This window comes from Bactrocera dorsalis, chromosome 4 (genome assembly GCF_023373825.1).
Source record: "Bactrocera dorsalis isolate Fly_Bdor chromosome 4, ASM2337382v1, whole genome shotgun sequence".
In the NCBI taxonomy this organism is placed as follows: Eukaryota; Metazoa; Arthropoda; class Insecta; order Diptera; family Tephritidae; genus Bactrocera; species Bactrocera dorsalis.
Window position 1 is genome coordinate 72394733 of NC_064306.1, and position 27652 is coordinate 72422384.

The 27652-nt window shown below is 36.3% G+C and overlaps 2 protein-coding genes across 10 annotated transcripts in view; one reads left to right on the top strand and one right to left on the bottom strand.

Moving 5' to 3' along the window:
* Positions 1-98: 98 nt before the first annotated feature.
* On the top strand, positions 99-2298 carry LOC105225490 (cyclin-dependent kinase 7). Of its 2 annotated transcripts, XM_011203974.4 has the most exons (3): positions 99-175; positions 239-315; positions 392-2298. In XM_011203974.4, the coding sequence occupies exons 2-3, from the start codon at positions 253-255 to the stop codon at positions 1349-1351; spliced, it is 1023 nt and encodes a 340-aa protein (XP_011202276.2). In that variant the 5' UTR covers positions 99-175; positions 239-252; the 3' UTR covers positions 1352-2298. The 2 variants fall into 2 exon arrangements, with proteins under 2 accessions (XP_011202276.2, XP_049310987.1); XM_049455030.1 differs by having other exon boundaries at positions 113-315.
* Positions 1485-27652, bottom strand: part of LOC105225492 (phospholipid-transporting ATPase ID) — a 45313-nt gene continuing 19145 nt past the window's right edge. For 4 of the 8 annotated variants that reach the window (XM_049455024.1, XM_049455022.1, XM_049455023.1 and 1 more), the window contains exons 3-23: positions 18581-18639; positions 16772-16984; positions 15473-15565; positions 14183-14626; positions 14012-14095; positions 13676-13810; positions 13363-13611; positions 12183-12593; positions 10493-10783; positions 10258-10431; positions 9786-10062; positions 9568-9720; positions 9294-9480; positions 6909-7064; positions 6595-6746; positions 6299-6522; positions 5998-6223; positions 5819-5922; positions 5460-5708; positions 5271-5390; positions 3667-4912 (exon numbers count right to left, since the gene is read on the bottom strand). In XM_049455024.1, the coding sequence (XP_049310981.1) occupies positions 4613-4912; positions 5271-5390; positions 5460-5708; positions 5819-5922; positions 5998-6223; positions 6299-6522; positions 6595-6746; positions 6909-7064; positions 9294-9480; positions 9568-9720; positions 9786-10062; positions 10258-10431; positions 10493-10783; positions 12183-12593; positions 13363-13611; positions 13676-13810; positions 14012-14095; positions 14183-14626; positions 15473-15565; positions 16772-16984; positions 18581-18639 (4301 nt within the window). In that variant the 3' untranslated portion in view covers positions 3667-4612. Of the gene's footprint in view, positions 4913-5270; positions 5391-5459; positions 5709-5818; positions 5923-5997; positions 6224-6298; positions 6523-6594; positions 6747-6908; positions 7065-9293; positions 9481-9567; positions 9721-9785; positions 10063-10257; positions 10432-10492; positions 10784-12182; positions 12594-13362; positions 13612-13675; positions 13811-14011; positions 14096-14182; positions 14627-15472; positions 15566-16771; positions 16985-18580; positions 18640-19095; positions 20728-26091; positions 26266-27652 lie in introns of those variants that run through there. The other 4 variants (XM_029549886.2, XM_029549887.2, XM_011203977.4 and 1 more) reach the window with 4 other exon arrangements.

A 27652-nucleotide genomic window follows, 5' to 3' on the forward strand; every position in this document is an offset into this window, starting at 1 on the left:
ATCGAAAATATTGATAATTCAAATTGAAAATGATTTGTTACTTTGTATAGCGCCCTCTTGTCGTTAAAACTGGCATTATTACAAATGTGTAACTTGTAAGCACGGAAATAATTGCAATATTTATGTCAATAGCAGTCTTCATGCCGGTTGGTTAAATATAAAATATATTAAGGAAGTAGGTGATAACTTTCTATCATAGCTAAACACTAGTTATTATTTGTTGTATCTTTTACTAAAGTATAAAAAATATAAATGCAACAGTTGGACGGAAAGTTAACTCGTTATGAGAAAATTGCATTTCTAGGCGAAGGTCAGGTAAATATTAAATATATACCATACTGTACACAAAGTTGTTTAGTAAAGTTTACTGCAATTCATTGCCTCCTTTCAGTTTGCCACAGTATATAAGGCGCGAGATGTGCTCACCGATCAAATTGTCGCAGTGAAAAAGATTAAAATAGGAAGCAGGGAAGAGGCTCAAGATGGTATAAATCGCACGGCTTTACGTGAAATTAAGTTGCTACATGAGCTGCAACATGAGAATATTATTGGTTTAGTAGACGTTTTTGGTCATAAATCAAATGTATCTTTAGTTTTCGATTTTATGGATACCGATTTGGAAATTATCATTAAAGACCCCAAAATTATACTCACACAGGCGAATATAAAAGCTTACATGATTATGACTTTGCGTGGCCTAGAGTATTTACATATGAACTGGATTCTGCATCGAGATTTGAAGCCAAACAATTTATTGGTTAATACGGACGGTGTACTCAAAATTGGAGATTTCGGTCTGGCAAAATTTTTTGGTTCACCTAATCGCATATACACACATCAAGTAGTGACAAGATGGTACAGGGCACCCGAACTATTATTTGGCGCGCGCCAATATAGCACGGGAATAGATATTTGGGCTGTAGGTTGTATACTTGCCGAATTGCTATTGCGTGTCCCTTTTCTGCCAGGAGATTCGGACCTTGACCAGCTAACGAAAATTTTCCAAGCCCTTGGAACTCCTACTGAGGAGACCTGGCCGAATTTGAATAAATTACCTGATTATATGCAATTCAAACAGTTTCCGGCAATTCCCTTACAACATATCTTCACAGCTGCGCCTGATGATCTTATCGTATTGGCGGAAAAGTTATTGGCACTTAATCCAGTACAACGTTGCACGTGCACGGAGGCATTATGCATGAAATACTTTTCCAACAAACCGGCACCATCTATGGGGCACAAGCTACCAATGCCTTCGAGCAACAAGCAGGCTGTTGAGGAAAGACCAAACCTCAAACGAAAACTCATTGATGCCTTAGAAGGTGGCACCGTGCCAAAGAAACTTTTTTGATTAAGTTTACAATAGGTTGATAATGATAATATTTTTTAATTACAATTCGAATATGTGAATTGTTAGTTTTATCTGTTGTTAATTTCTATTATTACTCATATTAATACATATATAAAGTTAAAAAGAAACACAATTTAGTATATGTAAAAATACAATTTTCTTTATTAAAAACAGTGGTCAGCATCAATGTTCAAAACTTTAGCGCCTTATAAATACGTTTTGAATAGGTACAACAATGATAACGGAGCGCATGCGTCTCTACAATACTCAACGCTAAGAGTACGCTGTGTACTACACCTACAATGATAAATTGCCAATTAAAAAGCATCTAACGCTGAATGTGTGTAGTATATATGAGTAAACCTACTATAAGCACTACCTTACATACGGACATAAGTACACTTGCTATTTTTTGTATACGAATCGGACGTCATTGTACATTGACGTGCTAAGTAAAGGGAGCGGGCAAGATTTAAAACTACTCGTCAGATGTTTTAGTTTTATATAAAAAAAGTTGTAATTAATCACAATGCTTTGTATGTTTAGGTAACAACTCACCACGGATAATTTCAATTCGCTCATTTGCTGCAAGACCGGCATAAGTCAAAAAAATCGATTCTCCAGAAAACGCGTTTAAAGTTTTCAACTTACTACAACCTTATACGGTGACTCCAACCTTACACCTCTTCTTAAGCGGAGCATATAAGAGGTATTCATATGAATTTTTCACTCAACATGAAGTATGATATAACGAACAATTCTGCAGCATTAACTCAAAAATCACGTTTTTTGAATTATGCCGGTCTTGCAGCAAATTAGCGAATTCTCAATGATACATGCATTCCACTTTATTTGATTAGTAATACTTATTTCAATGAAACATTGGTCGTCTTTTTCGTGAGCAGTTAACTTAGAAGTACAATTTTAAAAGTAAGTATTTTGTTTAACTAAAATTTCAATAGATACTGCAGTGTTGTTGTAAAGAAAAAAAGTTGTGTCTTAAATTATGTATTTTTAGATTTATTCTATTGCGAAATTAGCTTTACATATATTTAGATAGTGTAAAATCGTTTAGCGGTACTACCCCTTTATTTAAAAATTTAAATGTATGCATATATCTTATTCTGTATTATGGATAAGAAAAATACATTTTCTCTTAGATATTAATTTTTGTACACTTTTAAAAAGAAAATAATTAAAAGAACGTTGTCCAAAAAGCTTTCATTATTGTCTAAAAAGTGAACTTTTGATATACACTTGGTAACCTTCTCAGCGTCCATATTTGGAAGTTTACATGTAAAATAAGAATTTTTGCTGTTGTTTTTATTGCAAAGGTGCAAGTCAATTGTGTTGTTGGAAAAATCAAAAGTTCCAGTTTTATAACAAAAAATATTTGAAAGGAAACACCACCTAAAACAATTTATGTTATGCTCAGATACATATACTGAAGCAATATTAACTTTTTACGTTAAGATTGGTATCTTAATTCACTCTTATTTCGATTTCGTCATCGTTCCTTTACCAATATTCCTTCTCTTCGTCTCAATCTTTGCGTTGAACAACATAATACAGAGAATTATAGCAAATCCCAATAAATTTGACATTAAAATTTTCCTTATTTAAAAATTTGAAATAAATTGACAGGCACGGGAATATTAACGACAAATCCAATTGAAAATAATAATGTTTTATGGAACATGTCTTAACAGATTTGCTAAAATATATTTCGTAAAAGTTTTCATTTCATTCGAAGTTTTGTGGAGGTTTATTGTCCGGATGGGACCAGCTTAAATGGTGGTCAGCCGATGCCATATACAGAGGATGTAACGAGAGCGACGACAGCAGACATTATATTTATTAGGTCCATTGAAAAAATCATATCTTGCAAAATGACTAATTGGGTAATTATATTTGTGTCCAGAAATACGCATATGTATGTACATAAAACCTCTTAGTTTTTGATACTTTCGTGTAAGTGTATGTAGAGAATGTAGTATATCGTCACCTGAAATGCAAATTAACGTAACAACATTTTCAGAAATTTACAGTGGCATGAATGAAACACTGAATAAAATGGAACATGAGTGAAACGAAATATTAATATTGGTTAAAACTGGTTTATATATGACCGCAGAACCAGAAACTGTTGAACATATTTAATATTACGTATATAATTTGAAGTAGTGAAGCGTAATCAATAAGACACTCAATTTCGAATTTTTTGATGATACGTTATTTTGCATTTCAGGTGACGATATAGAGATTATAGTATATTACAAAGATCTTTTAAAGCATGAAATTAATAAAAAAGTATAAACATGTTTGTCTTATTTATTGACGTCTCTTATTAAATAAGCATTATAGAAAATGTGTTTTATAAAGTAATTAAGTGTGTAAATAGTGTATATACTACAGCACAATTTTAGATCTATGCTCATATCAAATAGTTGAAAATCTAAGTATCTTCAAGAAATTGTTAAAAATTTGTGAATTTATACATTTTTCTTTTTATGAGTTTGCCTATTATTGTGAGTTCTTCTAGGTATGCAGTATCTTTGAGTTTGTATAAGTATCGCGGCCACTCTTCTCTAGCCTCTGGCTTTTGAGATTCTTGTTCACATATTCTATGCATTAATATAATTGTAAAAATTCCAACATTTTTATATTTTGAGAGATAAGAAGAATTTCGTACATTCACCTTGGGACTAAGCCACTTTGAAGAACTGCTTTATTACGTACGCACATGCATATGAACATAGGTGAATGAATGAAAATATTATTTCTGCATTAAAGGATTAAATTACTTATTTAGATCTCATTAAAGCTGTTTACTAAGGATTAAAGCTTTTAAATATTTCATAAATTTTGTATTTCTTATCTTCCGCCTTACAGCTTTCATAATACAGTTATTTTTTCTATTTGTTTAGTTTATCAAAATATTTACAAATAGTAGATAATTAAACACAATCACCTGATCGTACATTGTTAACATAATTCTATGACTATAAACGTTCTTGGGATTTCTAGTTGATTGTAGAGTCCTTAAATAATTATGAACTAATTGCTACAGCATTTTTGTTAAAACTTTCCGCTTGTGCCTTGATTGTAATAATTCAAGTTCCTCTTTTCCTTTGCAATGTGCAATTTTATTTTGCTTTTTGGTTTATTCTTTTGGTGTCATATGGATTGAACTGTCGATGTTTGCCAATCGTTCAATATTCACTCTCTTTACGCTACACATACATACATACGATAATTAACTTAAAGATTAATTGTATCTAAGTCTTGGCAAGGAGCACGAGGGCTTACGTTTTCGTCGCTATGAGCGCCATTGCTGCTCCCACCCCCAGCTGCGCTCTCAGCGTCGGTGTCGTTGAGATATCCTGTCGACGAATTTTTGTTACTTCGGGTGCTATTATTATTGTTTTGATTATTTCGTCCGTCATTACCATCCATCGTTTGCGGTTGCAACTTTTTACTGCCTAAGCCCAATGGAAAGGCGAAATCCTGTGGTAATTTTCGCATAATCTTGCCCGAAGTAATAAGTCGACCAAAGCCTTCCTGAAAATCGTCAAGCGAATCAAATGTATATTTTAACACAATATTTGTTGGCGGTTTATAATATAAAATGCTAACGAAAATATATGTACATATGTATCTCCAATTGTACAATAAATTTGCAATATTTTGCCATATTATATTCCACGCTCAGAAAGCCGCGTTTTTTGAGAGCATTAAGTCAAAAATTACATTACAAAAACAAAAATTAGTACAAGCGGTCCCAGTAGGGAGCGGAATCCATGGCTAAAAAATGTTTGAAAAGTGAGCGTGGGCACGCACTCCAATAGGCTTAATGTATCTCATAAACTATTTGAAATACATGTTTCAGCAAATCTTCTACAACTATCATCGAACTCACCTGATGCGCAAACGCGTAACCAGAGCGCAATGATCGTCGTGCCTTTCTCGCCGAAGGTGTTCGCATTACCATGTTACTCTGCCGTGACTGGCGTGTGCTCACGCGACATTTCAGACGTATCTGATAAACAATGAATAATTGTTAAATATAGGGCTCTCCGTTAAGTAAATATTTGCTGCCATTTCTTACCTTATCAGCTAGACTTGGGTGTACATCGATTAGATAGAATTTATAGGCCAACACAGGAGCCATTATCACAATAACGGTTATTACCATTGTCGCCCAGAAGGTCAAATCCTTCATGGCCATCGCCAGTGAGCCCACATAGGGGCCACCGAAGACATAATTATAAAAGTAGTCCAAGACGAAAAAGCATACCAAGCTACCCCAGATAGTGATGTGATTAAATATCGTCCAATATGAAGTATACAAGCCTATCTGAGGAATTTAACGCATATATGTTTATGCATACATTAATTCTCATTCGTATCAAAGAAAAACTGTTTGAATATATAGAGGCGTGTATATAAGAGTATGTATGTATGTACCTGTGCTGTGTTATCGATTATGAGAATGGTGGCAACAACCGCGCCCAAGGTCATGTGATCGCTCAGTATGAGTCCATTTGGCGAGATTCCATCCTTATAAGTGCCTGAAAGTACAGCATATAGATTTATTTAATACGATTCGAAAATGGTATATCACTATATCACAAAATGTGTATTACCGTATGGTATTAAGAATAATATGAGCGAACTGAAGGCACCATGAAGAACACTGTAAACGAATTCGCGCGTGTTAAACAGTTGACTTTTCAGTCCGGGTGTATATAACTTTGGATATTCTATGCTGTGTTTGTCGGAGACATCTTGCTCGAATACACCCAAAGCTAGCACCGGCAGTGAGGTATAGAACAAATTGTATACTGATATGAACATTGGGTCGAACACCGTCTGCATATTCAAAATACACTCATCATTAGCAATATTGTTTTTTTCTTTTTAATATTTATATATGTGGGTAAATACCTGGGCGCTAAAGCCACAAAAGAACGAATACCAGCAGTGGCACAAAGTAAATGCAAAATTCTTATAGAAAAAATACCGCAAGAATTTACACATGCGATAGTATGACCAACGGCCATGGACGAGCAGAAGACGCTCCAAGTAACGGAACTGCGCTATCGAATAGTCGCTGGCCAGCACCGCTTGCAAGCCCTCTTGGCCCGAGATGCCAACGCCTATGTGAGCAGCTGCAATTGTACACATTAACATATGGTATCATGGATACTTAATAGCCGAAAATACTGGAACAGTTGCATTACCTTTTATCATTGAAACGTCATTGGCACCATCGCCGATGGCCAGTGTTACGGCATTCTTCGCGCGCTTGATCAACTCCACCACCAAGGCTTTTTGCAGAGGCGTAACGCGGCAGCAAATAACGGCCTTGCACTGTGAAGCCACATCCAGGAATCTAAATTCAATGCCATAGAGAAAAATTCAATAATACCAATTAATGAAAATAAATTGGTCGGTGGAATGGTATGGGATAATAGAATAAGAAATATGATATTTATGGAAACGGCAAAGAAAGTGTGAGAAGTGTTATCGAAGGAGAACGAGTGAAAGAACTTACTTTGATTCCAATTCCGGGGAGAGGCAGTAGACAAGCGAATGTCCATTCACAACAATAGCGAATCCTGTATTCTCCTCAATGATTTCATCCGGATGCAACGCACTCGCACCGTCTTCACCCTTCTCAATATTGTCATACAGTTCATTGCATTCGGCGCTGCAGTGGATTAATAATATTTACCGTTAACATTTTGCCAAATATTGAATATCCTCAGAGGTACACATAGAGAAAATTAAAATAAACGCATAAATGATACTTTGTACAAGGACAGCAGACAGAACATGAGAGCAGGCGGGAGCGATGTATGAGCGCACATATTTACATAGATCATGCGGGTGAGCGACAAAATGGCAAATGACACTTTTCACACTTCAGCTCAGTTTTGTTAAACTTACTAAGTATCTGTGAGAGTTACCAGCATGCATTTACCCCCTCGATATTTGTTGGGAGTAATTGGATGTTGCAGACAGCCACTAATTGAGTCAATTAGCGAATTGACCACTAACACATAAGTTTATGGAGAAGTCGCGAATTGACTCAATGAAGGGACGTTTTAATTCGATTCTTAAGTTCAACTTTTTGAGTGACTGTATGTGTGTATTGAGTGATGCAAATGAGGAGCGATTGACACATTATTGATGTTGATTAACAAACAGGACGAAACATTAGTTAACAAAAGCAACGCAATAAACTTTCTAGTTTCTAAAGGCTTTCAATAAATATATCGCTAATTTGCGTTCGATAGCTCTCAGAAATAAGACTTACATACATATATGCGTTAAAATCATACATACATACACAATCAATGTAAAAAGTAAGAAAAAAAATTATTTAAGCTTTCAACAATAACAAAAGCAACAGAAACAATATGACGCCTTGAATGATGTATGAAAAGCCATAAATGCACAAAAAGAAGCTGACAATTAATTCTCAAAATCTATGCTATGTACATAAGTATGTATGTATGTATGTCTGTATAAGTATGCATATAAGACTTTACAGGAATGCAAGTTTTGTAATGTATTTAACAACGAATATTGGAACGAACAACAATGCGTGATTAAATATAATTATTAAATGTGTTAAAAAAATTTTATGAAGGAACAAGTATTTACTTTCCGGGCGAAACAAGTACCAATAGAGGGGATCATCCTTGTACAAAAATCGAATCATCGATTGCAATATCTTTAAGTTACAGATTTCTTTGGAATCAATGTATAAGTATGTAAAGAGTTTGTGTTCTTAGCATTAATTAATTTGGTGAAAACTAAAAATTAAAGATTTGCATATATACGCTACAAAATGCATATTCTCAACTTAAAATTCTCTTCTCATTTATCTAAAACTGATAATTGTTGATTTGGCGACAAATATTTTAAGAATTTGATAAAGGAAACAAGAGTAGCTGTAGACCAGTGCGCTGCGTGTGAGAATCTGCCTTGATGGGTTGAGGGATTGAACACCAACTAAATCAAAAATAGTTTAGTAAATGGTCGGGAAAAAGGGATTTCTTACATGGAAGAGCTCGAAAATAGTTAGAACAGAGGTAAAGTAAAATTTTTAGAAATCTATTCACAGAGAGGCAGATGTTCATGGAAGCAATTAAATATACTTAGATAAAGTAAAAGTATCTATGCTCTTATTCTAGCTCTTTTTATAAAAAAGCATACAAATCTGCTATACTAAATTGCTTTTTATCTCGCTATGGAAATATTAATAAAACCCAGTGCCAACATTGCCAACACTATGCGTAAGTCAAAATGTACTGAAAACTGTATTGAATGGCTTAGGAATACAGATTTTAGTGATGGTATATAGATATGTATATAATACCAGATTCTTCATCTTCATCCAACTTTCGATAGGTATTGGCCCATTTGTGAATGGCAAAATTACCAAAGGGTAGGTGTAAACTTATCGAAATGTACATTAAAAACAACCGTTAAAAGTTTTGATACAGTTGTGGGACTATCTTTTTGGTGCTACATCTATTCAGTTAAAATTTTCCATTTTTAATTACTGAGGTTAATGTAATTATTAATTCAAGTGAATAACCAAAAATAAAACATTGCCTCGTGACCATATACTACATGTACGATATATATCTACGAAATAACACCAATTATTTACGAAATGCATAATTCTGTGAAGTTGAAGCTCGAAATTTAGAAAATTGTAGTTTTTCATGTCAATCTCAAGCATTTCAGTAGGATATTTAAATTCAAATGATAACTATGTAGAAGAATAGTTAAAATCATCGAATATCGGTTTCGTTGAGAAAATATAAAATAAATTAAACGAAAAACGTAGAGGAGTAGCAGAGAAATAGATAGTGTTTTGTAGGTAGGTGTAAATGTGTGGCGTTTGTTTTGGAGTTCCCTCTACCTGTCCGGTTCGCCCTTATTATGCTTAATTTTGTCATCATCCCACCTAAAGGTAACCACCGATATCGCTGGCGCTGGCGGTGGCGAGGTCCGCGTACGCAACCCAGTGCCATACATCACAGATGAGTTCCGATCGGCACTATTCGCACCATTTAAATTCAGATTCAAGTTAACTGTCGGCTCCAGCGCTGCAAGCAGATTAGCGAAGTTCATAGAAAGAAAGATTAATTCGAATTATTATGACTTCATTGAGCGTGCTTCTCATCAGTGCTTACGCGTTGGTCTAAATCGATTGAGAATTCGGACCGATTCACGGAATTGGCGCAATTGTTTGTTGACTTCCTCCAGTGAACTGCCGTCCACGATGAAGACGTCGGCTAATTCATCGGTTAATAATTGACAGGAGTAGCCAATATTTATAGCCGTTTCTAAATAAAGGTTTCGAAATAAATTTGCTGTGTTATATAATTTTCACTTGTGTTCATCCACGCACCTTGTTTGTCACCGGTCAGTACCCAAATTTTTATACCGGCCATTTGTAGGTTGGCTATCGTTTGAGGTACACCATCCTGTAATTTGTCTTCGATCGCCGTCACACCGACAAGTATCAAGTCACTTTCGATCTCCTCGTACATGGCGTTAAGCTTCTCTTCGCGCGCATCGAGGGAAACTGCCGCTATTTGTTGACGCTGCGACCAATCCATGTAGTAGGCTTCGTCAAGATGTCTTTCGGCGAGTACCAGCGTTCGTAAACCTTCGCCAGCGAATTTCTGTAAACGATTTTCATAACATTAATCGAATTAAATAAATAACGATATTGTGATGCTTCTCGAATAAGTATAGTAACTTTGAAAACGAGTTCAAGGTTACACATTAGTTCAGTTGAAATAGTTAAGAAAATTAACGTCAAGCAATTGAAAAAATTAAATGCATTTGTTGAAACTGAATTTTAGTCGGAAACTTACATTCAAATGATCCTGGGTACGCGCCTTAATATCGTTTTGACTAGTACTTAATCTATCATAAATCACATTGTCAGCACCTTTGCAGTAGAGTATAATGTCATCACCTCGTCTCAATATCACCGACATACGCTTGCGGATGTTATTAAAGTCTATAATATTCAGAAGCTCATACTCCTGCAAAAAATAACAGACTAATTAATTTATTATATGCGCATGCGTATAATAAGCTGCTAACCTCTCGGTTTCCTTTCACTTCTATGGTTATACTATTCGGCGTTCGTGAACGGAACACGAAACCGAAGTTTCGCGCTGCCGACACCAAAGCTGCCTCGTCGGGACTTTGCGCTTGGTATTCTAGCCGCCCCTCCACATACTCGGGCATCACGGTGTGACAAAGCGCGAGTAGGCGGAAAAAATTTTGCGAATGCTCCTCGTCAGAACGGACTGCATCTAGCAGTGTCCTGTCGTACCAACGAAAGTCTGGCTCGAATTCCGGGTTCGCCGAAAAGTCAACCGGTTCAAGAGCCTTGAAAAATACGACAAAAATATGTGTTAAGCTGTTCGGTTATTTCATGAGTGTGAATGTCACAATAGTAGCATGTCGAGATGTGTGAATTTACAATTAGGAATGTATGTTTCTATGATGTATGTATGTATGTAAATGTACTAAGCATGACCGTGTTTTTATTATGTACATATATTGGTTTAATTTGTTGCCGATGGAATTATGAGTTATGCAAGCATATTTTCAATTCGCTCTAGTGTACTATAAATACAAGTAAGAGCTTTATATGTATATATATATTCGGATATAATACATATATCTCAGCGGATCGAAAGCAGGGCCATGCTGTTGGATTTTATATTTGAAATTAGTTAAGTGAAGCGTTCTGAACGGTTTTTGACGCAAGGCCAGCTTTAGCAGTTGGTTAAATATATATATCATTAGACAATTTAATTAGTTAGTAGATTAAATAACTTAGCCATATACTTATGTAACTACCTATTTCAAGATAATCGTGCAAAAGTATAAAAAAAAAACAAAAATTCAGCGACATAAAAGCAGTTAGGCTGAGGAAAGGGTTTCGAAAACTGAAAATAATTTAAGAACTCAAAGCAAACACGGGTTTCTAAGGTGCATGGAGAGTTTAAGCCACTGGGACTAGGACTTCGACTGCTCGAGCGAACATTCATTAAATCGAGCGCACATAATACATTTAGTCAAGTACAAAACGCATGCATACGTGCACTTGTTGGTGGTGGGACGAGCTCCAGCCGGTGGCGTAAAGATTAAATACATTGTCGGTGCTTGTTGTGGTGGTGCTGTTACTGTTTTTGCAATTGCTCTTGCTCTTGCTGTCGGTGTCGGTGTTGATGCGGACGCTTTTATTGTGGTTTTGGTGAGTGCATTTTGTACAATTGTCACATTTTTGCTTTAGCTTAGTTTTAGACTGCGATTTTAGGTTCGACTTCAACTTGGGTGTCATGCTGCCTTGTGAGCGTGACTGTTTCAGAACTTGGCGGCAGTTGCAGGTGGAACATTGCGCACTCGTTTTGCTAATGTTGTTTGTATTTGTTTTAAGGCTTGTTTTTCGTGTGCTTGATGAGGTACTGGTAGGCGATGGTGGTTCGTTTAGAAATGCCGCTATTTGCGATAGCGAATCTGAGTGCATTGTTCTTGTTATTTGTGTAAGCGATGATGTTGACGATGACAATTTCAAAGATGAGGATGATCTTGTTGATGTTGGTGTGGATGTTGTTGGTGTATTCACTGTCGTCAATGGCAGTAGTGTTGTGTTGATCGACGGTGATTTCTTGGTGCTGGTGCAAGCATTGGTTATGGGTGTACAGCATGTGGTATTACTGTTGTTGTAAGACACAATCAGTGCCCTATGCGGCGGTGCAGAGTCACCGAATATCATTACTTTATCGCCTGAATTGGACAGCGTGGAGAACGGGCCTCGTATTTCGCATGTTGGTGACTGGTGCGTATTCGTTTCCGTGGCTGTCGTGCCAATGGAACTCTCGTCGTACTGGACATGACGCTGGTTGTTCGTTGGAGACGGTGTGGCGTCATCATCCAATGGATTCACCACAGCAGCTTGAGTGGTCGTTGTTGTAGCGATGGGCAATGGGATTTCTTTGGGTGTTGTTGTTAAGCTTGGTGGTGCTATGGAGGTATCAGCAGTGCCACCCTCCGCGGGACTGGAGACCATAATTGTGCTCTTCGGATGTACTTCGGCGCTGTGCAATAGTATTGTTGGTGCCGGTGTGCTTTTGTTGCTGGCATTGTTGCCACTCAATTTAATGTTGCAATTCTGTACATATTTTTGCTTCTACAACGAGGAATATGGTTTAAGGATTTTCGTTTACTAAGAACAAAATTCAAAAGTTTCATAACATTTTTCAAAAAGATAACTACATCACATGTGGGGTGGGGGCAGCTGATATGAATAGCAGGAGAGTGAAGATGTGGGAAGCACTGGAAGGATGCTCCTAACTCAAATTATTTGAGAGGAACTCGTGTGTGAGTGGGTATGTTAGCGCTCGGTAGTGTGCTAAAATCGCCTAATGCGGCTACTTTTCTATTCACAGTCAAAATGCGAACTTAGATTTTTCTTAAACTTAAAACTTGTGCAGATACCATAGATAGGATATTTACATAAAAATGTGCATTTAACGAAGTTGTGTCGTCTTTTAAACAGAATTAGTTGAAGCGCAATTTGTCGTAATATTTTCAAATTCCTTTATTTTATATAATTATATTACTACCAAAATGATATTAGAAGGACTTGGGTTTATTTGTTAATATATTTTACTTTTTTGTTTTTAACCGCATGCAAACCTCTGATGCTGCCAATTATAATGAGTGTTCGAAGGAGTCGTTAGTGTAAAGGATATTTGGTTTTAGAAATAATTTTAATTTTTATAATTTTCTTTCTTTGGTAAAGAAGTGTGTGGTTGTATATGTAATAAGTAGTTTAAGAGCGGAAAACGCCAGGGTCTAGAGAAGAGCCCAAACTGGTTAGTTAAAACTTATATACACATTTTGTTACGGAGGCGTTCTCTTTTCAAATGGAGTAGTGGTGCTCAGTGATTACTTACGTCTGTGACCTCGATAACTTCACCCGTACGAAGGTCAAACACGTCGCCGTAGGTGCGACCGTTAATACTGCATTTGTTGAATGTCATTATATTTTGTGTTAGTGTGCCAGTTTTATCCGAAAATATATATTGTATTTGCCCCAACTCCTCGTTGAGTGTGGTGGTACGAGCTTTGGCATGAGTTTTCGAGCGTTCATAGTACATTTCCTCATCCCAATTGATGAGAAATGATTGCGCGAAACGTATAACCTGCGCGGAGAGGAAAGGAACGTGTTCATAACTATGTTTGCACATAAAAGTAATCTTGACTTACCTCTACTGAAACGTAGAGAGATATTGGCACAACAGTATTTAAGACGATTGCATAGGAAAAGAAAACCAACAGACCAATAACGGTGGAGCCTTGTGCAACATTTTTGGGTATGATGTTCTCCCATGGTAAGTATACCTGTAAAATTAAACAGTAATGCGTCAGGAACTCAAAGGTCGAACTTTAATGGTTAAAAACAGCAAAAAATATTAAGATGCGTGAAATATCTGAAAATGAAGCATATACATTTATGATAACAAATTTAAAAAAACCTCGGATTAAAAATGCTAATTGCAGTTTTAGTACATTCCTTGTTAATATATTAAGCAAACCCTTTACCTGAAAATGCTGACCAATAAAGCTTTCCCAAATGGCACAGGCCAAAGTGAAGAACGCACATATAGAGAGTAGAAAAAGTACTATCTAAAGCAGGAAATAAAAAAAAAATATATTTTTAAGACATACAATAATAAATTAATATAATTGTTAAAAAAAAGGATTTCAACGCACCCCGATTATTATAAAATTTAACAGTCTATCAACGCCAGTGCTTTTGAATTGTGTTTTGCCCGAGTTCTGCATTAGTTTTGTGTCCTTGCCCGCAAATATGACAACACCGTAGCACCATTGCGTATTGCGTAGTACACAGCCTCTAAGTAGGATTTTCTCATTGTCAAGCGCGTATCTCTGGTTTCGCCATATGAGTGTGCCCTCGAACTTGTTCAGCAAGTTATTGGGTCGCTCGCAGATGATTTCACCATTAAAGTTCCACAGAAGATCGTGCCGCTGACCCAATTCAGTGATCTCTGGCAAGCATTGCTTACATTTTAAATTCGTTTCGCCATCCAATTCGGCAGTTTCGATGAAACACAAGCCATTCGGTTCGGATGTTGTCAGCAGGAGGATATCGGCTGCCACAAATTGGTTGTTCTCCAGACGTATCACATCGCCAACCTGTCGATGAGTACACTCAAATATATAGTCCCTTTTCCGATACATACATACATATATATATAGGTAATAATGGCATGTATTTAAGAGATTATGTACAGTTAGAGTTTTCAAAAAATCGTTTTTATTTTATTTCCTTAATGTATATTATATTTAAGAATACACACAGAAATCATATCGTTCGGAGAAAATATTTTCGAAGTTACATGCAAATTTGAAAAGACGTTTCAGATTGCTTTGAAGTACAAGGCCAAGCTTTAAACGCGTTTTTCTCAAAATGGTGACCAACATTACTTGAAAATAGCTAAACACGAGCTTCTTAAAATTATTTTGTAGTAATTAAACGAAGATTTTTTCTCACCGATGAATATTTTTTATAAAAAATTTAAGGCCGAAATTTTGGTCAAAAATTTATTTTTTTGAGAAACCGCCATTTTGTCGAAATATTTTATTTTGCTTATTCCTTCGATTTGCTTTACTAGATTGAACTAGATTTAAGGACGGAGTCATGTGTACAAGTTCACGAAAGTGAGGAAAGTTCTCTGACTGCCATTCACTTGGGAGTGATCAGAAACGATTCTTTTACATATGACTCAAGCAATTCACCACTTCCGGTCGTAAACCAAGTATCCCCTGGGTAGCGAAAAAACATCCGTTTGAGGGCGAGCTAAAGTGAGAAGGCGAAACATACGCTCCGTTCTCAGAAAAATATCTTGAAAATTCACTTTTTTCGGTCTTCTAACTGTGTATAACCACTTAAAGATACTCTAGTGTTTGATGAATATATTGTGTTCTATTGTTCCTATTCAATTTCTTTGCTTTTGAATATTATCAAATTCAGTGTCTTACCTGAACTCCTGACCATTTCGCATCGATTAATTGACCGTTCCTCAGCGTTTTCGATCTTCTATTATTCACCTGGGAATCCGACAGATGGCGTTGCTGCAAGGTGCAATTGAAGACGTCATAAAGTTCAAGGTTCGTGTACAATGAATTCGCAATGAGAGAATACAAAATTAATAAAATTGTAAATATTTATGAGCTTTAAGAACTTAAATGTACATATATTCATTCTTATATAATAGCTAAATACATATTTATATATAACGATTGCGTTTTAGAATCATACGCAGACGAGACGCAGTGCGTTTTCTAAACATAAAACTTTCTCTTCTGAATTATGGAAATCGCGTGCCTTTCCGTGTATAACCTTTCATTTCGTTATTCATAACATTTTGCATGAGATGGGTGAAGCTGGCACAATCGGACAATTCGCAAAGGACATTGAGTTGGTTTCTGATGATCTATGTAGAAACAACCTATCTTCTTATTAAAGTCTATAGTCCCAACGATGAAAAAAGGAATTCAAACGGCAAACAACTGAGAGGCCGACTAAGAGCAAACAATTTCCCGAATATGTAATGAAACTAGCTCAATGAAAATACTTAGATAATGGATTATAATAATGATAATAATTCATGTTTTTATTTTTATTTATTGGCGCACATTCAGCGTTTATATAAGAAACATACTCTGGCTAACAAGTTTATAGTTCACTTAAATGTTAATAACAGTAAATAAAGAGAAAGTAGTTATATCTGGATGGTATTAATGTGGCATTGCTAGTTAGATAAAGGTAATTGCATGTATAATTCAAAGTTGGACTAAATATGTAAGGGTGAGCCTTAAAAGTGGCTACAAATGATTTACATACGATTTTCCAGAACGCAACACCTAACACTTCTACTGTAGTCCCTAAATAACATCTCTTTATCACAACATTACCCGTGGAGGGGAGATGAAAATCTTTATTTTAAGGATTAAACAAATGTTGAAATGTATTTTTTTTCTGTTAAAGCAAAGGGAATAAAAAAATAATATTTCCATAGCCAACGGATGTGTTATGCATTATATGGCAATATTAATTTTTAAATTGACCAAAAAAGGATGTAAGGAGTTATGTTGTTTAACACAAATGCGGTTAATTATGCGCTATTACTGGCTTCCCAAGTACCGTGTAACTCTAATCAAGAGAAATAAAAATGGGCTCATAATTTAGTGAAGTCAATTACACCAATATAACAATGTTAATATAATCCGGGGATAAGTATGAATATATATACAGTTCATAACTGTTTAATTACTTACAATGTCATCATAGGCATCTTTAACGGCTGTCAATGTTAATACGCCAATTAACGGTATGGCGGTGGTAACGGGGGTTAATGACGATATCGCTGGTATGAGCTGCAGCACCAATAAGCACAGGAAATAGAAATTGGCAAGACGTTGAAATTGTTCGAGCAGATTGAATGGCAAAAACGTCAGCAGTGTATATTTAGATGTTTTGATGAAATTGTCCTAGTAAAAAGAGAAGAAGAACAAATTTATTAAACAAATTAGTTAAACATTTTTTATAAAATAATAACAGTTTGTAAGTTTTAATTTCATAATGATTTCAAGAATTTTAATTTGTAATTCGTGAAGCAGTCCATATGAAGGTACGCCAATCAAATCAGGTGCAGTTGCACTTCTAAAGAGAGGATGGGTGAGAGCAGTCTGGTCGGCGAAGTTGTGAGGTTAACTGCAACTACATCAAGCAAAAATATTTTACAAATTTTGGTGATTTTTCGCTCAGATCTTTGGTTTATAAAGGTTGCAATTTAACTGCTTAATCTCTCCTGTTAAAGTGTCCACGTTGGTATCAATGGCTTAGGTACTAAATTCAAATAAGGACTAAGGGAATACATCACTTTATTGGGTGACCGAATCATTTGCATATGGGGTCTGTCAATTGGCCAGATAGATCATAGGTCAGCGACATTAAACACACAAAGAAACGAATTCGAAATTTCCGTATATTAAAATTGGTTTATGCTTATGTAACTACATTGCCAATTGATGTTTTCAATATTACTTTGAGTAAAACAACTTTAACTCTCTTGGGTAGTCTACTATAACAAGTATTTTTCGAGACCACCAAGTTCGCATAGTTCGGATAATTATGGTACAATACACATGCTAACTGGAAAATTTGCCTTTGCTTAGCAACGACCAAAGAGTTGCGCTTTACCAATGCAAAACATTTTTGAATAGAATCGAGTTGTTCCGCAAATAATATCACCCTAGTTGCACCCTATTTTACGAGGTACATAGTACACATACCGAGACTGAATTGTCCATTTTTTATTCTATACATTTTCGCGTGAATATTTGCTGTCGTCTGCCGACTATGACAACGTACATTTGTAGGTGTGCCCGTGCGTGTGTCATTTATATATTGTATATGAATGTATGTATGTCCATTTCAATGCCAAAGCGCCAATCAGTCCAAGAAATTACTACCCTTGAGCGTCATCGGCCGCAAAGATCAATGGGAAGCCAACGTATACTCACACACACACACATACACGGAGTGGCGTACGCTACGAATTACGCTTCGCTCGGTCTCGGTCAGAATAAATGATTGAATGAACACTTGAGTGTCAATATGCCATTGAAAATATGGTTAAAAAAGAATAAAATTGTTCGATATTAGCATGTGGGGTCTACTAATTTGGCACTTTTGTGGGTCACCGCGCGCGATTTCATACAAATGTGATGCCATTTTTGCCGCGTTAATGGCGTGCGCAAGTATAATTAGAGTTGTATTAACTCTTGTATGTTATGCATGTGCGTAAATCTATGTACATAGTTGCTTCGGTTGTAATTTCGGAAAGCTTTCTTGCTGATCTCTCTTTTATCTGCGCTATCTGTGCCATCGGTTTTCAATATTAATCGAAATGTGTCAATATTTATATACATATGTACATATGCACATACACATAAATTCCTCTGCAGGATACGCTTCGGGGCAGATAAGCTTCTTAGTGTGGGTTGTGTTTGCATAAATGTAAAGTGTCAAAATGAAATGGGTATTTGTCAAACAGACAACAAACAAAATATAAAAATACTTACGGCGTATTTGAATTGTGCATTAAATTCTCGGTCGTTGGCTCGAATTCTGCGTTCATTCTCTGCAATAAATGGAGAAAAAGTCCATTAGAAATTCCATTTCATGATAACTTATTTTTGTTTTTGTTTTTTTCAAAATACCAACTGTGCGTAAAATATAACTAATGACATTTCGGATTCTTTCTTTCAAAGCCACTTGGGAGGCCATCTCGAAAAATAATTTGTAGAGTTTGAATATGCCACAGTGATATTGAATAATTTGGCAATACTTTTTGAAAAGTAAATTTAATACCGAATACCCAATGTCATTGTATTTACCGAAAATAAAGAAGATTTCAGAGAAAGAGCCAAATATTCATTTTCGAGAGGGAACCAAGGTTATGTGTGGCCCTGTATTTAAAGAAATGAATACTAAAACCCAACTTAATACTTAAAAACCATCAGTCTAACTAAGTGCTTAGGCCATGATAAGTATGAAAATGTAATTACGTCAATAACTTTAATATAAGACCCTTTACCAGAGAAGTAGTATGAACTGCGCCGACGTCGCATTTGTGACAGTCTTCGAACACCCTTATTGCTACCAGCACCGTTTCCAACCGGCGACATCGAAAACTGCTCAAACCCGGCATTGAGTTTTTGATTTTTATGATCGCTTAGACTTTCAGCCTCATCGTTGGCATCCAATGATCCATCATTTCTCATCGACGCTTTTGTCGTGGTGTTCGTACGAGAACGCCGGTCCACACACTCACTTCGCTTCCAACCCGGTAATTTTCCCAAAATAGACAAAAACCGCATCTGAAAACCAGATACTGGTGCTGACATGGCGCCGTCCACTCCTTCCTCCACGGACGTTAGCTCAGAAGTGAGCAACATATGATCGCGAAGTTCTTGATCTATAAATGCACTAGTCGGGATTGAAGCGTCGTTTTTCTCATTCAAATGAATGGCTGTTTTCATGTGTGCCTGTGTGTCTGCTTTTTCACTCGATTTTGACCAGGGCTCAGGAGCGATGGTTGTATTCGCTACAGCGTCGGGTACGTTCGGTTCGGAGTTTTGTTGTTGACATATTTTACCTGACTGAGCGAGCGTCGCTAAACTATAAAGACTGTCGGTGTGTGTGCGGCTTCGTCGTTTTTTCGAGTTGTGTCTCATGAGAACCGCCGCAACATCGGGTATGGTTTGACTTGTGGGCAGCGATGTACACATTGTAGTGGTTGTGTTGGCGACAGCCGCTGTCTTTGGCTCGACTAATTTTGGTGGAACAGCATGCGTATGAGCAGTAAGCTCGTTGTTGCTGTCGTATGCTGCTTTTACTGATGGTGCAGGACGAGCTTTGCGACGTAAATGAAACCATTTTCTTTGATGTTTTTCAACCGGCTGCGATGGGGAATATGCTGTTTGTTGAAATGTACTGGACGGCTTTTCGACGCTGGTGGAAACGTATTGAGACTTGGCTGCGTGGAAGTATTGTGATTTTGGTGCCTGATCTTTCTGTTCTGATTGCAGTTGGTAATTCTGGTGGTGTGCTCTTGGTAGAACATGGGCTGTGACACTGCAATCCTCATTGTCGGAAGACTCCGTTTGGCGCACACCAAGCGCCTCTAATTCCAGCGTATCCGGCCGCTTTCGATTTCCGCTTGGCATTTCACTCTACCCTTCACTTCCATGCATTCATATACATACCACGCATGTGTACAGTAAAATGTGCGAATATGTGACGTAATTGAGCGGGATGTAAATGCGATTAATTGGCTGTCGTGATAAACGCTTCGGCAACGTAGAGTAGTTGATAATCAAGATTGCATGCGCCGATATACTGTCAATTCCATGTCTACTTTAACGACACTTTTGCTTTTTCATTTAACTAATGTTATTTACACTTCCATTTTAATTGTCTGTGCACTCAAAAGGAGCTCAGTAAATTTTCACAAGAACGACAACAACATGCGTTAATCTGTATTTCGAATTTTTTTTGTAAACATATACGAGTATGAGTTTTTCGCCAAAAAGCTGGCACCTGCCTCGCGGATATGTTTTTACAAACTGGAGACAAATTTATTTTCACTGGCCTCGATTGCTTGCATTATTCATACATATGTACATATGTATGTATATAGTTACATTTATGTAAGTATGTGTAAACACTGTAATTGCATGGTAAAATATTATTATTGCTTTATTGTGCGAGTGTCTATAAATTTGTTCATTTGGCTATTTCAATAAAAACGTATCTTTGGGGCATTGCGATTTTGTCGAATTCCGGCCCATTTTATTTGGAACTCGATGCGCGTACGTTGCGTGCACGATGTTTGTATGTATGTATTATATAAAAATAAATGTATTTGTTCTTATAACTGAGTGCTTTGAGTACGAGTCTATCATTCGGTGAGCAGTGTTCTCAGAACTTGGCCGTTCTGAGGTTGATTATGTTTTTGAATAACGGAAGGAGAGCGAATCCACTGCCAAGGGTATACGACCACAAATATTATTACTTTTATTATTATTACTAAATTCAGATACAGTTAGAAATATTTTCTAAGATAAAAGTCACATGAGGCTCGTAAATAGAGATAATTCCAAGAAAAGTATGTGTTCTATGGTAATCATTATTTACCAACTTGATTGTTTTGCAAACGTCCCCCGAAGATTCAGTTTGTTCCCTAAAGAAGGCATCCAACGTAAAAGTTATACTGAATAACTTATAAAGCTGAAGTTATGAATCAAATGGACTGAGCATTCACACAAGTGCCTCATAAATTCTGTGTTACAAAAACAACATGGTAGTTTATCCTAGTGGTAGATACTTATTCCTGGAATACTGAACCCCATTGCATTTGTAGAGCGGAACATTTTGTATATTATGGGCAAGTAAAGTAAAATAGTGCAAAATATAAAAAAATAGTTATATACCATACATATAAATATAATTATGATAATAAACTTAAACTTCGGCCGGCGTTTGCAAAAAAAAAAAAACAAAATTAACTTGGAAAATAACGGTCACTTTAACAATGTGCGTATGCATGTGTGCATCTACAAAGGTAATTGAGATATAAAAAAATCTAATAAAGGGGCTTGGTTGCAACGTTGCAGTCGAGCATACATATGCATGTGAGTATGAGTAATTGTGTAAAATTAATTGAAAATCACATTTGATAAAGTTATTCCATAACATCCTTTTTTGATTATGAAAGTAAATTGCAATAAAAGTAAAATTTTAGCCCAGCCGTAAAGAAATTAGAGCGTGAGAAATGTATACCTATAATTATTAAGGATCAACTCTTTTCATAGATTTATGTTCTCATTTTAATTTTTTAACAGCTTCAAAGGATAGGAAAGCTGTCTGTCACCGTCCCAAGTGAAGCGAATGCCAAAAAACTTACAGTATTATTACTTGATGTATGTCACAGGCATAAGATGTCACAGCTCCCACAGGAAAAATCAAATATTTTCCATACACAAAATCATAAAAAATCCAACCATCTTTCTTATCTCAGTCAATACCCTTACAAAGTTGAACTTCCATCAGCATAAGCTACTTCAAACAATATTATTTATTGTTAACTCATTTGATTACTTATGTTCTCGCCAAACCATGTTCATTTGGCTAATTGCCAACAAAATTGCAGGTCAAAAACATGGCGATCTGTTGAACAGGGCGTATGAGTAATCAACACTTATTGCCCATTTTTCAGGTATGCGCATATGTATGTACGTTTGTGTGTATGAGTATGAACAATATACAAAATAAGTAAAAGTTCAAACATTCAGTGGCAACTGGCCATATTGTGATCTCTAATATTTATCCGACGCTGATAGTTCTTCATTTAATTTTATGTGTTTTTATCATTAAATGCTATTCTCTTTGCTTTTTGAAATTTTCGTGATTTTAAAGCGTAGTGCAGTTCAAGGTGTTAACAACAGTTCACATATTTATATTTTATTTCACTTGTAAACAAATATGTATACGTGGGTTGTTTCCAATTTATTTCAACTTTAATTTGGCGCGTGGCACATAACATTTAAATTTTGTTCGTCTTCAACAAGAACGTTTTTTACTAAATTAATCACCACTCAAATTGTGATTGTCTGTTGACAATGATCAAGTGCGCCTTGACCGTACGAAATATTATATAATGAATACATGACGTACTTATACTCTGAACTTTCACATAACACCAGAAGATGTATTCGAAATTTTACAACATTTTTTTAACTTTATGCTGAAAAGTGCTTTCCAATGGAAGGGAAAACAGCGCTTGTCAATCTTAACGCTGAAATGTAAGCAGTTGCCTTCGTACGTTTGTGGAAAACGTTCAGTGCAGTGCAAATATTACCTCCAACACTATCGCAGATGAAGAAAAACTTTTTAAGGCAAAAAATCTCAAATATGAACGTTCACACATGTAAGTATATATGTATATCTATGCCTTTTTAGTTTGGCGGTATTTGAGTGGGATATTTTGATTTTGTTGAAACAATTGAAACAAAAGCTAGAAAGTAAGGTCAATGTAAATTGTAAACATTTTTTTGCAACTGGATTCTTTGAATAATTGCTCTAAATAAACATAGTATTTATGTATATTTATGTAAGTACTTATACATATAAGAATGTAAATGTAATTAATAAGATTTTCGGCTTCTTGCAGAACAATTTCAATAAATGACAAGCAAGCGCAATTAAGCGAAATTTTCAATTTTAGAGCAACAAAAGACACATGTCTTCCAAATATAAAAAATCGAAAAATAAAGAGTTCTCTTCCGAAAACCAATACTAGGTTAAACTACATTTAACATGTCGACCCACCCATGGGTCACGCTGGCTTTGATTCAGAACTATTTTTTGTAAAATGAAATAAAACTATTTGGTATCAAAACAAATTTTTAAATATATTTATTAATATTTGTGAGTTTTTTTTAAGCTACTACTACTTCTAAAAGCTGCGCCGTCCTCAACGTGTTAAGCATTTTAATTAAGACAGAACTTCACACATTTATTTCACTTCAGATTAAAAGAATTCCCGATAACCCCCCATATAACGGCAAAAACTACTAAAAGCGCGATAAATCAATAACCACCGAGATGGTATGAGAGAGCTTTATAGGAGCCGGTGTGAAAATTGGGCAGTGACACCCCCTCCACTTTTTAATAAAACCCAATATCTCGGGACTCGGCCAACCGATTTTGACAAAATTTGGAGCGTGGCAGTACGTGGTACGTGGTTCAGTTTCCAGTACACAAATCAAGAAGCAATTCATATTACGAAATACAACTTTTCACGATAGTGTCTTTAATACGTGCCACCTTATGACCAATAGTTGTTTAAATCCAATAAAAATTGTTCAAGCTCCTAGGTAACGAATATTTAGACCCTGGTACCTATAGTTGACTTTAGGTACGATAAATATTTCTCTGGCTTTGATTCGTGTAAGTTGAAAGAGTATAAGATATTCGGTTGCACCTGAATTTAGCCGTTTCTTACTTGTTTAATTCAATTTTAAACCAAATGCTTTCCAAAGATACATCTGCTATTTGCAGGCGGCATAAAACGACTTTCGATTTGGCGGATAAGGGTGTAAATTTATAAGTAAATGCTTAGAATTTTTACGATTTCTTTACAACGGCGTTGGTATGCCTGCTTAAAAAATTGTCACTGAGCCACAAAGTGTAATCAAAATTTATGTATTCTAGTCAAAAGGGCATGACAATGGCAGAAGTGATTGCCTGCAAAGTTGAACTAGAATAGCCTCTCTTCTTATCTTCTTTTTTGGTACCGCAACATTTTTTATATGTTACAGAATTGGGAAACCACTATACTCTTGAATACAAGCAAGTCTTCATGAGCATTACTGACTGTTCGATGATGGCATTCTGTGCAAATATTCAAAGAGAGGCTCAACACGTTTTCTCTACCGGGTGTATGGAAATATGTATGTGTGTGCATATATGCGAATGCCATTCATGGATTCGCAGTTTTATGCGATTTCAGACTGGAAAAAAAAAACAAAAAAAAATTACATAAGTGCGATTACGCGCAAATGTAAACTTAATTGTTGGCAAGAAAACTGTCGCCACGCCACATATTTAATACAATATTGAAGTATAGAGACATACTTAATAATATACATACATAAGTATATAAACTACACCATGTTTCAGCGGCAGCTTATACATATGTGCGTACATACATATGTACATATGTGTATAGTATCCATGAAGTGAAAAAGTTCAGTTCGGTTAAGATTTATATATTGTATGTATGTATGTATGTTTGCAGGCATGGAGGTACGCAAAGTGTAGTGAACGCTTTGCAAGTATTTTTGTCTGAATGAAAGTATGTGTGACACTAGAAATCATACAAAACGACACTTATTATTCGAAAGAAACTCGCGGCCTTTCCTTGGCGCTACTATCGTACTAGGCAATGCTTGTTAATATGTTTAGAGGGTGGACAACACGAACACTGTCTGCCAAATCTATTATGCGCTCATTGTCGGGTAGGGTAAAAGCATGAGTCATGTTTTTCTCTATGTCACTAAGAAGCTACATTGTTGTGATATTTAACGCGTTTAATTAACTAGAAGAACAACCTCCATCACATATGTATGTATGAAGTGCCGCGCACTTCGTGTTTCGAATTATTGACACACGCACAACACTCAGTCTTTTAATAAAAATCGATGAAAATTCAATAAAAACGCAAACTATGCGTGCACACACGAATATACATGTATGCCGTAGGTATATGTATGTATGTATAAACACAGAAGACAACCCGCAAGCCAGAAATAATTGCAAAAGAAATGCTTTCCATTTATTTTTACATATGTCACTTGTGCATTGCAAACACTTCACAGCGGTTTTGAGCGCACTCAGTTGTGATGACGTCCGTTTGAAGGGCGGACCGCTGAGGGTTGGCCGGCAGAGGGCCATGGTAATGACAGCGTACACTTAAGCACGTAAAAACATACATTCGTATGTGCTTCCTATATTTTTGCATGGTACATATTACATATTAATTTGCATAGGTGTGCTGTGCTGATTTGACGGTTGTAAGCGGAACACTCGGCCAAGATCAGCCGCAAACGCTAGCGCTGGTGGTGGCCACTACTAGCCAACAGCTCTCAAGCTGGCCCATCCGAGCAGCCAAGAGGCAGCCCACAAGATGCAGACTGCTGACGTAGTCGTTGTTGTATTTTTAGTAGCACATTGTAATGCAGCGAACGATTGTCGCCAATTTGTAATTGTGGTGATTAAGTTTTCTGCGAATTCTATTTTATTCAGCTGCTATTTTACAAATGCATTACTGTATTGAACACTAACACTGATTCCTTCACTTCAGCACAACAATTACATGTAACTACTTCCCTCCTCTAAGCTCCAATAAGTTCACTTTTTAATAATCGTAACTAAAAACCAGAAAAAACACTACACATTCGCAGAACGCCGTACTTGGCCAATATATGTTTGTATGTATGTTTTATGCACAAGTGCTGCACTTCATTACTTTAAAGTCCGAGTCAACGCATTTCGCGAAAAAAACATTTAATTTCCAGTAGGTTATTTGTTTTAAAATGGTATTTTTCGTTAATTGTTGTTGTTGGTTTTTTTATGCGAATCGCCAAACGGATCTACTGTTACTTTTCGACCAGCAAACGCCACAAACGAGAACGAAATCGAGACTAAAATGAAAAGTTGGAAAAGCGCCTCGACTCAACACGATTTCACTCACATGACAGCGACTCAATGTGTTTGGCGCAAAAGCTTGAAAGTGCAGAGAAATGGAAATGTAAACAATAAGGAAAACACTCGTTTCGGCTGCACTTATTCCTTCGCCTCCTCCTTCACTATCTCGTTGGTGGCAGCTATGCTGGTGGCGGAGGTATTTGTGGCAAGTGGGGAAAGAAGTTGTAGTTGCTGGTCACGCTATGTTCCTATCGTGGATGGCGGTGACTACGGGAACTATCTGGCTGAATTCATTGACACGTGGAGGAGTGCAACGGAGCGGTATCGAAACTGTGCCAGTGGTGCCAGTGTCAACAGCTGGCCGCTGAACCCCGATTAACTAGGCCTCCTCCAACCCACCTGCTGTATACCATTCCCACCATAATAGTATATGGTATGTATGCAAAAACCAAACGAGTGAAACTGTGACTACAGACAGATCAATCACATAATGTTACATTCATGAAAATTATACTAGGCTTTAGGACATTCACATTCCGTATTTTTCAAATTGGTTCGATCGTGCATTTGGATCCACATCAGTGATTTTGCTTGCGAAGAAGAATAAATGCGTAGGCTCTGCTGATCAAAGTTGACGCGGCGTGAGTGTAGCCTAGGTCAGGATAAGTGAATTGAAGCATAGCAAGTAATAGGAAATAGATGAATAAGGTTATAAGGACCTCTTTTATTACATATGTACATATATATTAACTTTCTTCTTCGGCTCAACGTATTATGAGTAAATAATTTACTAGTTCTTAACTTTGTTCTACAACTATTTTATTTAATAGTATATAGCTATCGGTATACCTAGATAGATATGCACCCATATTTTATACTATATATTTACAAATACTTAAATAGTACATAGCTACATATGTATGTCCGCATAAATTGTAAATGCTAATCATCTAAACGCTTTATACCCACTTTTATTGTTTGTCGCATTTTGTGCCGACATTCGCAGGGGGTACCGTGATTTTGCGCACTGAAGTGAAACGTCAGCCCAGCTGATATCGTATGATTGTACAGAAATCTAAACAAAAACAACAATAGGTACAACCGGAATAGTGAACGAGTAAGAGCAAATGCCTTTGAGCGGTAAAAAGTTATGAGAGCGGCATGAGAGAAACGATTGAGTCGAAATCTATTTACTTTATGTATTTTCTGTTAACATATTTGAAGTCTGTGAAAAAAGCTTTTATTTACGCGCAAATATGTGATTAAAGATGTACATAGGTAACAAAGGCTTGTGCGAAATACAGCGAACTGAGTATGGTGTGTGACCCGTATACGACTCAACCAAGTTCGAAGCATAAAATACGGCAAGATAAGCAAAAAGG